This window comes from Lissotriton helveticus, chromosome 6, assembly GCF_964261635.1.
Source record: "Lissotriton helveticus chromosome 6, aLisHel1.1, whole genome shotgun sequence".
Classification (NCBI taxonomy): Eukaryota; Metazoa; Chordata; class Amphibia; order Caudata; family Salamandridae; genus Lissotriton; species Lissotriton helveticus.
The window spans coordinates 2,058,837,972-2,058,852,914 of NC_136067.1; the positions used below are offsets into that span (position 1 = coordinate 2,058,837,972).

General features: G+C 43.9%; 1 protein-coding gene across 1 annotated transcript in view; it reads left to right on the forward strand.

The window, feature by feature from the left end:
• LOC144762984 (extracellular calcium-sensing receptor-like) overlaps positions 1 to 14,105 on the forward strand; it is a 175,180-nt gene extending 161,075 nt beyond the window's left edge. The window contains exon 7 of the mRNA XM_078648297.1: positions 12,687 to 14,105. Coding sequence (XP_078504423.1) covers positions 12,687 to 13,612 — 926 coding nt within the window. The 3' untranslated portion in view covers positions 13,613 to 14,105. The remainder of the gene's footprint in view (positions 1 to 12,686) is intronic.
• Positions 14,106 to 14,943: the final 838 nt, after the last annotated feature.

The window sequence follows — 14,943 nt, forward strand, 5'->3', positions numbered from 1 at the left end:
AATGATTTTGAAGAATTTCCTACAACCGTTGTTTTCCTCGACCATGCGGCAGAGACAGAGACTGGTGGAGGTCTTTTAGTCATAATGTCCTATATTGTTCGTTTTCTCTTTACATTTGCCTCCTGTCTGTTCTTCTGGAACTAAAACTGGGTATAAACCTGTTTTCACAGCTCTTCTCCATCTTTTCAGCTTATCTTCCCTCCTCTCAAAAGGATAGCCAAACATCATATTTCTGTATCTTCTGTTACCTCTAAATTTCTCTCTCTAGAATGCCTCAACTTCCCATTCCTCTAATGCTTCATACATTGTATGTCAAGGATTTGGTTCTAGTGAACTCATTTGCTCTCTCAAATTCTGAAATATCCTTACATTAAACAAAACCATGCGGTGGAAAAGCAATATCACCATCATCCTTTGTATATTCCACCCAATTCTCTAACCATGTACACATATGCTATCCTTACTCCAACATTGTAAGATGAGCAGGCCTTCTTGGAGGCGGAATAGGAATTACCTTTCTAGTCACAATTGGTTTATCCTTGTTAAAGAAATTCTTTATTTTCTTAAGCAACTTCATTTTCTGACTCTTTTACGCCAATGTATCTCAGCAAACAAACAAGGAAACCTTTCCGTATTTCTACTTATTCTATTTGTCAGTTCTCGTCCTATACCAGCGTGACTCACACCAACCGTTCAATCACGGCTCTCTACGTATCTGTTATCTCAACCAATATTAGCGCGGCTTACACTAATCAACCAATCAGAGCTCAGTACATGCCCGCTGCCTGACCAATGCCAGCGCGGCCTTTTTGTGACGTCAGTATTACTCATTCTACTGACCCTCCCTTTACAAAATAATACAGCAATATTTTTCTCGGTTTTCTTAATCAAAATTTCTGTTAGTAACAACACAAAACAATGCTACCTTGTCTGTTCCACTAAATAAAGAAATAGTTTTCACCTTTTCAAAGAGAATTCTTTTACTTCAAGTGAGAATAACGACCAGCGATATTTTAACTTTCAAACAAGCTCTGGGAGGACCTGTTGCTCCTCTAGGGATAAGGCTAGAGTTTCGGAAGTGGACCCTTTGCTATTTCAGGCACTCTACCTAAATACGAAATTGTCCCTAACTATAACACCTACCGCCCTCTGTTGCTTTGGTATTATAACAACAGACAAAGTACTCCTGCAGTGTGATTTCTTTATCCACACTCTTCTTCTGCATACGTCAGGCTAAATTCTATCCCCAGGTTCCCTCAGGTAACTACTACCTGTACTTCTAGACAACACAGTACAGGACACTAACGTTTCATGATAAGAACATATCATCAATAATTATTACCAAACTAATCAATAATTAAACTGTCATCTGCCACCAGAAAACGGATCCAGCACTAACAATTAGTCAGGGATCAATACTCGATAACATCACATATGCTGGCCCATACACATTCACTCAAATCCCTGATGCGCTGGGGGTCAAGTTTTAATGACGTTAATAATTAGGTTTTTTCACAGGTTCACGTTTGACAATTCTAAATATATAACTAAACCTGTATATCCACTCTCTTTCCTCTGGTCAATGGGCCAATTGGTTGAGTAGTTGATGATAATAATAGTACTATCTAAATAACTATTTAGTCAGCTAAATAATCGCAAACTCTCGGTAAGATTATCTCAAATAATGTGTCAGTATAAATGCTCATTGCATATGGTTACAAATGTAAACAATAAAACTCACAAGAGGGAGAGAAAAACATCAGCATATGCAAACAGTGTCATACTCATCATCAATTTACGATATGCTCATGAAGGAGTGGATAGATTAGGAGACATCAGTTTCAGCAAAATAATGTGAAACAGTTTACATATGACGGAGGGGATAGATGAAGAGACATAAGTTTCAGCAAAAATATGTGAAACAATATACATATAATGGAGGGGATAGATGAAGAGACATATGTTTCAGAGACTAAAATACAAATGCAAATGATTATGCAATGCATGAGTCAGAAGGATAATACTAACTCAAAGAACCTGGCCTGGGCGGTAGTGGGGGTCCCCTGAAATAGAGTCAGGTAACACAGACTTTAGAACCCAGGTTTGGGACAGGAACAACTAAGCCTCTCTGAAAACTGAAGGACAGCAACGCATCACCCCTATTTTCTCTCTCTGCTACCGACGTGTTTTCTCCCCGATGACGACTGCTCTAACCACACCACTAAAGGCACCCCAGTTATGCTCTAAAACCTACATGCCCGTCCCACATCAGTTGAAACATTTATAAAATTGTACTTTTCATTTGTTAAGCCGGTAGGTGGTTCATCACACCACCAGGTTCCCATTCACATTTTATACAGCCCATTGTTTATTCGTTGTTCACATAATGTAATTTCTGATTCGTTCATACATTTAATACATGTTTCTATTTCATTATTTTTCTCATGTCTCTCAGCTACGTCAGCGAAAGAAGTCTTGAGTCCCATGGCTAGTCACATCCTTTTGGCAGGCAGACAATGTCTTCCTCATCATATCGGTCTTTAACCTTTGCACCTCTTCTGCTGTGCTCAGCCTTTGCTGTCTATTTTCTTTATTATTTCAAGCTTTCTCTCCAGCTCAACTGTCATGCCCACTTAACGCATTTTCAGGCCCATTCATCTCACTATGGAGAATGAAACGTATGTATTTATTAATTACACGGAAATGTACTTTTGCAAAAACACCTGCTCCATCAGCGGTGTAATCTTCTTGTGAGTGTTACTGAGGGATGAGAGATAGACCGCTACCTCCTGTTTGTAAAAGGGAGGGCCGTTGTTTGTTTTCAGCTCCTTTATCAAACCTTGTTCAGCCATCACCTTCTCCAATTTGGGTACCACCACACTAGCCCTCAGCGATGGTATAACCTCCACCTCAGGATACTTAAAATAACCATCAATCAGTACGAACGTATGTCTTCTATCCGGTAGACTCCCACAATCAAGACTGGTGCAGATCCATTGTGGCCCGGTCTCAGTTATTATAGGGGAGGGCAGATTTACCTCACCAGCTGCTTAGCACGAGGGACAAGACCTGACTACTTACTCCATTTTCTCATCCGTTAAAAGGAACCACACCTTGGTTCACAATCGATTCTTGATTTAACCATGCCTTGATGTCCCGCATGGGCTAGTTGAATGACTCAATCCGGGAGGGCAGTAAGTATGACAAGGCAATGTCCTCTGAACAGGCACCTTGTAGAGTCCCCCTCAGTTCTTGGTGGACATGATACAAGCTCTCCATGATCTGACTCTCTTCCTGGGTAAGTAAACCCCACTCCTTCTTGAGCTTCTGCCACTGGTTGCTCTTCATAGTTTCCAACGCTCTTTGGAGACACTCATCTCAACTGGTCTATTCGCTCAGTACTACAGTGGACAGTGGAATGGGACAGGATTGGGCAGTCACATATTGAATGTACTCCTCCTCTGTCTCATCAGCATCAGCCTCCTCTTCAGGCGTAGCCACTCGAGCATGGCAAGACAGATAATCAGCTGGGTTGTGAGATCCTGGATGGTACTCCACCTGACAGTTGTACTTCTGCAGATGAAGCATCCACTTCTCTATCCGCAGCGGCGGTTGAGCAGCCATGCCCGGGAAGAAAGGAAGAAGTTGCTTGTGATCAGTAGCTACTGTGAACGAGTGACCATAGACGTACAGGTGGAAATGTCAGCATCCCCAGTGAATAGCAATTGCTTCCTTCTGGATTTGAGAATGTCTGTGCTCAGTGTTCGTTAGTGAGCGACTGGCAAACGCCACAGGAGCCCAGTACTCCTTCTCAGAGCCTCACAGCATCGGGACAGCACCCAATCCTTTCAGGCCAGCATCCACTGCGAGCATGGTGTTCTCTCAGGGGTCAGAATAGGCCAATGTGGTTTTAGACGAAAGGGCATCTTTGGTGTCTTGAAAAGCAGCTTCTTGTTCAGGACCATGGAACTGACCCTCTGTTGAGCTCATGTAGCTGCTGTTTCAGTGTGGTAAGGTCCCTAATAAATCAACCACAATAGTTGATCATCCTTGAGAAACTTCTCACCTCTGTTACATGGTATGAGCAGGCGCTTCCTTAATGTCTTGAACCTTGTCTGCGTTAGTTCTGCTGATGAGAAGATGTACCAAAAGAAGTACAATTTCTGGTGTAGGAATTTGCATTTGCTGCGGTGAAGCGTCAGACCGGATTCTTGGATTCTCATGAGTACCCTTTTTGGCATCACATTGTGTTCTGGAATGATTTTCGCATGGATAAGGATGTCATCGCTGGCATTTACAACCCTAGGGATGACTGCCAATAGTTCCTGAATGGTGTTCTTAAACACCTCAGCCGTACTGGAGATGCTGAAGCTTAACCGTTTGTAGCACCGCAGGCCTACATGGGTTGAGAAGGTTGTCTTGACTCTTCATCCAAAACTAACGGGTAATATCCTGATTGCAGATCAAGTTTGAAAAACCAGCACACTCCACTCAATTCTCCAATCAAGTCATCAATTGTAGGTGTGAGGTGTTGTCCACACATATTCTCACTTCCCCAGGTTGTTTGGGGTTTCTAGTGACGACAATCAGAGAGACCCAAGGGGTGCGCCCTGTTACGTTCTCAATGATGCCAGTGGTCTCAAGCTTGGCAAACTCCTTCTCAACCAAAGGCCGTAGGTGAAACGCTATGTACCTGTGGCGATAGGCAACTGGCTGCACTGATGTATCAATATGCATAACAACAACAACAATAATAACAATAATGATGATAATGATAATGATAATAATAATAACAATAATGATGCTAATGATTATAATAATGATAATAATAATAACAATAACAGCAATAATAATAACAGTGATGATAATCTATATAAATAAAAATGTGAATGTTCGTTTGTTCAAAATCCTAAATCTCCCAAGTACTTCACCGATTGCTTTGAAATTTTCACACAACGTTGGATTCGAATACGCGCATGTTTTTATATACACAACGTTGGATTCCAATAGGCACTTGTCGAATACTCGCATGTTTTTAATCGAAAGCCCGAACAGACACATAAAAATGTCAACGTTCGTTTGTTCAAAATCTTCAATCTCCGAAAGTTCTTCACAGATTACTTTGAAATTTTCACACAATGTTGGATTCGAATACGCGCGTGTTTTTATATACACAACATTGAATTCAAATACGCGCGTGTCCAATACGCACATGTTTTTAATCAAAAGGCCAAACAGACCCTATCAATTTGGTTGCTGAGCAATAATTACATAGTTGAAAATAGTCTACATATATTAGGATGGACAGTTGGTCTCAGGATGGCAGACTGGGAAGTGGGGGGAGGAGTTGGTTCACTTTGCAACATTAAGAAAGGATGCATAGAGACAATAGTCTACATATATTAGGATGGACAGTTGGTGTCAGGATGGCAGACTGGGAAGTGGGTGGAGGGAGGGGGGAGGAGTTGGTTCACTTTGCAACATTAGCGCATGTTTATATATAAACAACATTGGATTTGAATACACGCGTCCAATACGCGCGTGTTTTTAATCGAAAGGCCGAACAGACACGATCGATTTGCTTGCTGCTCAAAAACTACAAGGGACGCATAGAGAAAATAGTCTACTTATATTAGGATGGACAGTAGGTGTCAGGATGGCAGACCATGAAGTGGGTGGAGGGAGGGGGGAGGAGTTTGTTTACTTTGCAACATTAAGAAAGGACGCATAGAGACAATAGTCTACATATATTAACATGAACAGTTGGTGTCAGGATGGCGGGCCGGGAAGTGGGTGGAGGGAGGGGGGAGGAGTTGGTTCACTTTTAACATTAGCGCGTGTTTATAGATACACAATGTTGGATTCGAATACGCGTGTGTACAATATGCGCGTGTTTTTAATCGAAAGGCCGAACAGACCCTATTGATTTGCTTGATGTTCAAAAACTACAAGAGATGCATAGAGACAATAGCAAAAAAAAACATATTGTGTACCCACAAGCATTGTGAAATGAAACATATTAGAAACGTGCACTTACTCTTTTCTTTCTCTTCTATTTAACCAGTCTGAGCCACAGCAACGCGTGTCCGGGTACAGTTAGTGATAATAATAATAACAATAATAACAACACTGATGATAATGATAATAATGATAACAACAAAAATAATAATAATAGGTATTATTATTATTATTATTATTATTATTAATATTATTATTGAGATGAGTCTGGTAGGAACTGGATGTAATGGGGCAGCCTCTCTTTGTCGTGCTTTTGGTCTATGGCCCACCAGTCAATCAATCAATCATGTGTTTGTTAAGCGCGACTACTCACCCGTAAGTGTCTCAAGGCGCTGGGGAAGAGGGGAGCTACAGGTTCCAGTCCATCAAGTAGGAGGTTTATCGAAGACCCAAGTTTTGAGGTTTCTCGTGAAGATGGGGAGTGATGATGTCTGTCGGAGGTGGAGCGGTAGGGAATTCCAGGCTCTGGCCGCGAGGAAGGAGGGGCCTCCCGATCTGTTCTTTCTGGCACGGGGGACCACTGAATAGGAGAACTGGGCTGATCGTAGGGTCCTTTGCGGTGCGTGGAATTAGAATCGGCTGTTCAGGTACACTGGTCTGGTGGTGAAGAGGGTTTTGTGTACCTGGGTGAGAATCTTGAAGGGGAGCCAATGGAGTGTGCGCAGGTGCTGGGCGATATGGCAGTGTCTTGGCAGGTTGAGGATCAGTCTTGCGGCGGAGTTCTGGATGTTTTGTAGCTTGCGACTGAGGTATTTGTTTATTCCGGCGTCGAGTGCATTGCCATAGTCAAGTCTACTGTTGACGAGGGCGTGAGTGACGATCTGTCTGACCTCGAGGGGGATCCATTTGAAGGTCTTACGTAGGAGGTGGAAGCAGGAGGATGCAACAGAGTTGAACTGTCGGTCCATTTTGAGCTCGAAGTCCAGATTCCAAGGTTGGGTGCGTGCTCCATGGGGATGGGTGGGCTTCCGAGGGCGGGAGGCCACCAGCTTTCGTTCCAGGAATCGGGGTGTGGGTCCATGATGAGTACTTCTGTTTTGTCAGTGTTGCATTGTAGGCAGCTGCTTTTCATCCATTCGGCTACAGCTTCCATGCCTTCTTGAACGTTGTGTTTGGCTGCGTTGGGTTCATTGGATAGGGAGAGGATGAGTTGGGTGTCATCTGAATATGAAACAATGTTGAGTCTGTGGGTTCTGACGATGGGGGCGAGGGGAGCCATGTAGACGTTGAAGAGCGTGGGACTGAGAGAGGATCCCTAGGGACTCCACAAGTGGTTGGTGTAGGATCCAAGAGGAAAGGAGGGATTCTGACCCACTGTGTTCTGCTGGAGAGGAAAGAGTGGATCCAGTCAAGGGCCTTGTCCCGGATCCCTGCATTGTGGAGTCTGTGTGTTATGGTGCGGTGAGAGACTGTGTCAAAGGCTGCAGAGAGTTCGAAGAGGACAAGGGCTACATTTCCTCCTCTGTCCATGAGGGAGCAGATGTCGTCTGTTGCGGCGTGGAGGGCGGTTTCTGCGCTGTGTTTTTTTCTGACAAAACAAACGGTTCTGTTGAGTAATACGATCTCTTTTCAAAGTTCAAGAGACAATTTGCTTGTAACAATATCAAATATTTTTGAAAAAGAAAAGGGTAGCACACACTGGGGTTAGATTTAAATTGTATATTTAAGGTTAAATCAAATAAAAGAGGCTGTAGCAGTATACATATCAATTATACAAAAAGTGAAAAGCAAGTGACTGTGGTGACATGTGATGATAAGTTATACGAAGAAATGCTATGTACATGACAAAAATTGAAGGTGCAGTAAACAGGAAAAAATTAATTTTGGTTTGTCTTCACAATTTCTACACATATGCCCCAAGGTCCATTTAATGGTTACACTGTGAGCCTGGGCACTGTGTTGACATATAATCTGCGTCGACGTTTCGACCCAAAGTACTGCGCATAGTGTAATGAGCGTCTGGGTGGGTCTGCTTCAGGACAGGAGAGGGGTTCTAGGTATACAGGGATCACCTTGAACGAGAGTCGAAGGACCCGTGCAGCTGCCTGATCACGTAAATCATTTGACTGGCAACAGACTCCAACCGAACGGTGGAAGTCTCAAGTCCTTTAAAAGTAATTAATTAAGGCCAAGTGTGACTGATGCGCACCTACCATGCTCTGAATAAGATGCCCATCGCAGAAAAATGTATGCGTTCTGCGGTTTGGCTGTATACCTAGAACCCCCTCCCCTGTCCTGAAGAAGACCCACCCAGACGCTCATTACACTTTGTGCAGTACTTTGGGTCGAAACGTCGATGCAGATTATATGTCAACACAGTGCCCACCATTAAGTAGGGGTCGGGGAGGGCTGGACAGCTGGGAGGGGAACTGGCTCGGCTGGTCGCGTTGGGGGGAGGGGCCACGGGGTCAGCAGCGGCAGAAAAAATTGGGCAAAGGAAACAAAATAGAAGAGAAAAAAGATATAAAGAGTAAAAGGGTGAAAAGAATAAAGGTGTGAAACTGAGAAGAAAGCAGAAGAAAAGTGATATAAGGAGTGCAGAGTGAAAAAGCTAATGGGTGAAATGGAGCAGAAAGGAGAGGATGAAGGGGACAGAAAGCAGAGCAAGAGAAGGAGTCAGAGGTCCACTGGACCCCAGGGATGAGGCGCAGGTATAACCTGCGGGTGGAGGACGTCCTTGAACACCAACAATGCGGGAGTGCAGGGGCTCAAGAGGGCCTCACTTAATGGTGGAGCTGCAAGGGTGAGAGAGCAGTTTCACTGACAGTGAGTCAGTGGTCTTGCTCGCCTGTCCCCACAGCAGCTGCCATTAAGTAGGGGTCATGGAGGGCTGGACAGCTGGGAGGCGGGGAGGGGAACTGGCTCGGGTTGGTCACGCTGGGGGGAGGTGCCGCGGGTCAGCAGCGGCAGGAAAAATGGGAGAAATGAAGCAAAAAAGAAGAGGAAAAAGATATAGAGAGTAAAAGGGTGAAAAGAATAAAGGTGTGAAACTGAGCAGAAAGCAGAAGAAAAGTGATATAAAGAGTGAAGGGTGAAAAAGCTAAAGGGTGAAACGGACCAGAAAGGAAAGGATGAAGGGGGCAGAAAGCAGAGCAAGAGAAGGAGTCAGAGGTCCGCTGGACCACCAGGGATGAGGCGCAGGTATAACCTGCAGGTAGAGGAGGGCCTCGAACACCAACACTACCGGAGTGCAGGGGCTCAAGAGGGCCTTACTTAATGGTGGAGCTGCGAGGGTGGGAGAGTAGTTTCACTGGCAGTGAGTCAGTGGTCTTGCCAGCAGCTCGTGAGCTATCATGCCACTGTTGGGAGGTGCTTGTTTTTCACCGGCTTTTAGTCAGGGAGCACAGGAGAGATGTGGGGGGCTAGGACAAGTGAGAGGCCATGGATCACAGCACTTCAACCTCCATGAACTGTGGTCAGATGCTAAAGAACGCTGTTGATGCTTTAGGCCAGGCTGGTGCTGGGAGGGGAGAGGTGGTCTAAGAGTGTATGGTTACCTGTGGAGCCATGTTGGGTGAAAGTCTGAGGGAGCCGGGAATCCTGTGGCACTATGGGCTCCAGCAGGGGGAAGGATCCTCAAGAACATGCAGTCATCCAACGATTCATCAATCCACGCACTCACTCACCCATTCATACACTCACTTGCTCATTCGCTTATCTGTTTATGCAATCATCAATTAAAATATCTACCCACCAATCTGTTCAGTCAGTCACCTAGTCATGCACTCAACCATGCATCTATCCATCCATCAAATCATCCATTAACCCATTTACCCACACGTTTACCAAGCCTCACCCATTCATCCATCCAAGCACTCACTTGCTGATTCATCCATACCATTACTCACCCATCCATCCACTTACACATTCATCCCTTACTTGGTCACAAATACAAGAAGCTGAGAAATTCGTTGTCAATGCTTGTTTTGATACATTCAGGGTTCTGAGAAAAGCAAACATTTGAAAACCTGGAAACCTGACATTTCTGCAACCACACGCTGCTGGTAAGGCCGTTAGGTGTACTGCTAGCTGTTTTTGAGTGTCCAAGTATATATTTATCGCCCCCTCCCTGAACTTAAAACAAGTAGAATTTGGATTTGTCCCAGCAACACACACAAGCCACAAATCCCTAGCATTCACCATCCCTACCGTCACTCACTATGTCTCACCACGTAAACACTTTAGTGTAATCCACTGAGGTCCACCTACATCAGTTAAAGAAAATAAACATGTCCTCCCCTGCAAATAACTAAGAACTGCTGCCCATGCTCTCCTGCTGTACAGGCTAATCTCTTGAAACCCCTTACCACGTGGGCTACCGGCTTCATGCTACCCCATTTGAAAGCTATTATTCACTCCACAGTACGCCACATCTCTCCAATATCGAAAGAGCTCCATTGGCTCCCACAAGGAGCAGCAGTCCAGTTCAAAATCTGTTTTGTAACCCACAAAACGCTACAGCATAATACGCCCGGCTGCCTAGTAGACCCCTTGCCCCTCCTAGGAGGCCTAAGGGACCAAAGGAGTACAAGCACTCTCTTTTCAGGAGGTCTAAGGGAATGAAGGAGTATGAGCTCTCTCTTCTCAGGAGGTCCAAGGGAATGAAGGAGTACGAGCTCTCTCTTCTCAGGAGGTCCAAGGGAATGAAGGAGTACGAGCTCTCCCTTATCAGGAGATCCAAGGGAATTAAGGAGTAAAGCTATCTCATCTCAGGTGGTTCAAGGGAATAAGGGAGTATGAGCTCTCTCATCTCAGGAGGCCCTCAGGAATGAAGGAGTATGAGCCCTCTCATCTAAGGATGCACAAGAGAATGAAGGAGTAGGAGCTCTCTCATCTCAAGAGGCCCGTGAGGCCCAAGAGAAGGAAGGCGTACGAGCTCTCTCATCTCAGAAGGCCTATGGGAATGAGGGAGTATGAGATCTCTCATCTCAGAGAATTAAGGAGTACCGGCTCCCTCATCTCAGGAGGTGCAAGGGAATGAGGGAGTACGAGCTCTCCCATCTCAGGAGGCTCAGGAAGGAGGCCCAAGGGAATGAGGGAGTAAGAGCTTTCTCATCTCAGGAAGCTCAAGGGAAAGAAGGAGTAGGAGCTAACTTATCTCAGGAGGCCGGGGAGGCCCAAGAGAATGAAGGAGTACGAGCTCTCTTAAACGAGGAGGTGCAAGGTAATGAAGGAGAGCAAGCTCTCTCATCTCAGGAGCCCCAAGGGAATGAGGGAGTCAATCTCTCTCTTCTCAGGAGGTGCCAAAGAATGAAGGAGTAAGAGCTCTCTCAACTCAGGAGGCCCAAGGGAATGAAGGAGTATAAATCTCTCATCTCAGGAGGCCCAAGGAGAATAAAGGAGTACAAACTCTTTCATTTCAGGAGGCCCATGGGAATGAAGGAGTACGAGCTTTCTCGTCTCAGGAGGTCCAAGAGAATGAAGAAGTGAGAGCTCTCTCATCTTGGAATGTGCAAAATTCAAACTCTCTCTTGCTCTGAGCCCTGAGCAATCCGTTCTGTGTTCCACCTGTAGCTTCTGGAACTCTCCAAATCTTCACCTGAGAACAGCGCAGACATCTTGACTTTCAGAGAAGGACTTAAGGCTCAACTATTTAAATTTTATCTTGAAGGTCCAAGCCCCACGACCCCCCCCACCCCCCAATTGCTTGGCATATCCCATCCGTCAATTATAGAAGATGCCCATAATCACTAATGTGATCCAGGGAATGTTCTAGAAGTCAGTAATATGGAGATCTAGGACTATATACAAGCTCCTCTTATGTTTTTGGTATATAGCAGTATGCTTTACCTTCTTCCTGCATCCTCTTTCACCTGCCCTCCCACATATTTCTCCTACTGCACTCCCTTTCCCCTCATTATACACCCAGTCATTTCACTATTCTGTTATGTGTTTTTGCCTCATATCTCCTGGTAAAGTGACATATGACCTGTTGCATTTTTATACTTAAAAAGGTATCCCCCATTGTTCACTATAATGCTCCTTAATATCAATATTGTGGAAAGAGCACTGTATAAAACCATTGAATGAAAACATTAATTCAGAGCATAACTGGCCACAGTGAAGATTATAATGTATAACATGCATGTGGCAATAACAGTTTGAGAAGAAGAAAAAAAAGCTCAACAAAACTCCAAACTTGTAGGAAATTATTATTGTATGCAATTTATTTGAAGGATACCACCGGTAGCATGAAAGAGGCTTATAATGTAAACAGGAAACATGAAATAGGTGAGTCTTCATGCTCTCAAATAACAGCACTAGGTGCATTCGTACCCTAGCAGTCCGAGGCAACGTGGTTAACCAACTCAAAGTACACCTTATGTGGAGCAGTCTCATTCTAAAGTACAAGATCCTCCTTTGTGGGAAACAATTTCTTCATCTACCCACCCTGTTGATTACACATTTCACCCTCAAAACAGAGAAGCTTAGAGAATTTACTATCTTAATAACCCTGTGATGCTTCCTTGGGACACTTGTAAAAAGCTGCAAAGAGTACTACATCTGAATGTAAAGATTTATACCAGGAATTAGTTCAAGGGATGTGGAAGAAGAGACATATTTCAGGCCTCTGAGCAATGTACTAGCAATGTGTTAGATTTCCATCCTACACTAAAGGAGTCACCATTTCATAGATACTAATGATATAATTTATTTCGCTTGTTTAGATGCAGCTGAGTGTCAGGGATGCCCGGACGATCAATGGCCCAATGAGAGGCGGGATATGTGTGTTCCCAGAATAATTGAATTCCTCTCCTACGAAGAGCCGCTGGGCCTGGTGTTGGCCATTACAGCCACTTTCCTCACACTCCTCACTACTGCTGTTTTGTGCACCTTCCTCTGGTACCGCGAGACGCCCATCGTCAGAGCCAACAACCGTGGGCTCAGCTACCTCCTACTCCTGGCCCTCATGCTCTGCTTCCTCTGCTCCTTGGTTTTTATCGGCCAGCCCACCAGCCTCAGCTGCTTGGTCCGACAAACCTTCTTTGGGGTCGTATGCTCTGTTAGTATCTCATCTGTCCTAGCCAAAACCATTCTGGTGGTCATGGCCTTCAAGGCTACCAGCCACCACAGCCCTTGGAGAAGGTGGCTGGGGCCCAATACCGCCAACGGAGTCGTCTTTCTCTGCTCAGTGCTCCAGGTCATCATATGTACTGTTTGGATACTGAAGTCCCCTCCATTCCCAGAAATGAACACAGAAGTTAATGCGGGGAGGATCATCTTCCAGTGCAACGAAGGGCACTCCTTTTTCTTCTACTACATGATGGGATACATGGCACTTCTTGCCATGGTGAGCTTTATTGTGGCCTTCCTAGCAAGAACTTTGCCTGCCAGTTTCAATGAGACAAAGCTAATTACTTTTAGCATGCTGGTGTTTGTCAGTGTATGGTTGTCTTTTATCCCAGCATACACCAGTACCAAAGGCAAGTACATGGTGGCTGTGGAGGTGTTTACTATCCAGTCCTCCAGTGCCGGGCTACTCGGCTGCATTTTCTTTCCTAAATGTTTCATTATCCTGCTAAAACCCAAGCTCAACACTCGAGAACATTTAAAAGAGAAAGCAAATGATGGCAATACAATGATAAAACCTTGAAAATGATTGAGAGTTTCCTTTATGGTCTTGAAATGTTTTCAGTAATCACATTTCATGGGCTGGGCTAAATCACTGGTTTGCACAAGTGTTTTGGTTGTGTAACTAAATATAATAAAGGTGAACGTTTTTTAAATATAAAGGCTTCAGATGCAATTTGTATCAGGTGGTAAGGGTGTATATGTATATAACACCACCACAGAATGTCAATGTCCAGTTTTTAAGTCTTTCATACCGCCTTTTTAAAAAAAATAATTGCATAGACAAAAGGATTTGGGTCAGTCATTGTTTTGAGGCAGTGTCAGTCACACTATGGATCTATCCATGCTATTGCCTCTATTTCCTTAATAAGCTTTCTAAGAAGAGTTTCAGTAGCAGTGAATAAGTTCCACTGTTTGCAGCATCTCACAGGTATTATTGGGTGAACAAAGAAGCCATCTTGAAATGAAGGCTATCAACACTGAAAGCAACTCATTCTGCATGATGACTGGATGTTTCCTTCAAGTATGATGTGCATTAGTATCTAAATATATTAAAATATTTCTCAAATGTTAATTTTCAATAAGATGTTTTATTTTTCATTTGAAAATTCTACATAAAAAAAAGAAAAATGTTTATTTGAAAGACCTGACAATTAGAATAGAATATTAAAATATTGCTAAGATGATACCTCAAGCTGTTCCATTGCTTTTAAGTATGGTTTCCTTTGTGTCATGCATATGGGTACGAACCTTGTCCAGAACGTTCATGCGGTTTTATTGCAAATTAATACAAATTAATTTGTAATTTATGTATGTAATTTATAAATTATGTTGTCGTTTAGTCTTAATTTTACATGCTTGTGTTTAAACTTGACATCTTTTCTTGAATGTTGACACTTGATACACCTTTTGCTTGCATGCTTGTATAGCTAATGTTCCATGAAAAAACTTTGCATACATGTAAACATCTTCATAGACACATTATTAGAGCCTTGACCATTCTATACGGAAGATAAATTTCACTGCAAAAAATGATGTTGATAATTATTGTTCGCTCAGCAACAGCTTTCTCAACGTAGAATCAATAATGGCAGCCTGACTGGGACTTCGGCATGGCGACATGGGATATGTTTATTTATTTTATAAATGGCATCACTCCTTTGTGTTGTTAGAGGAGCATTTCACTGGCACTCTTGAGGTCGGCCCATTCCAGAATTCCAGAATTCCAGAATTCCAGCCCAGCTGATTTCTGTTTACCTTCTTCAAGGGATGAATCCCAGCTCTCCACCAAGACGGGCTCCCGGTTGACCCTTAACCGCAGGTAACGGGTAAGTTAGATCACAATACAGGGAT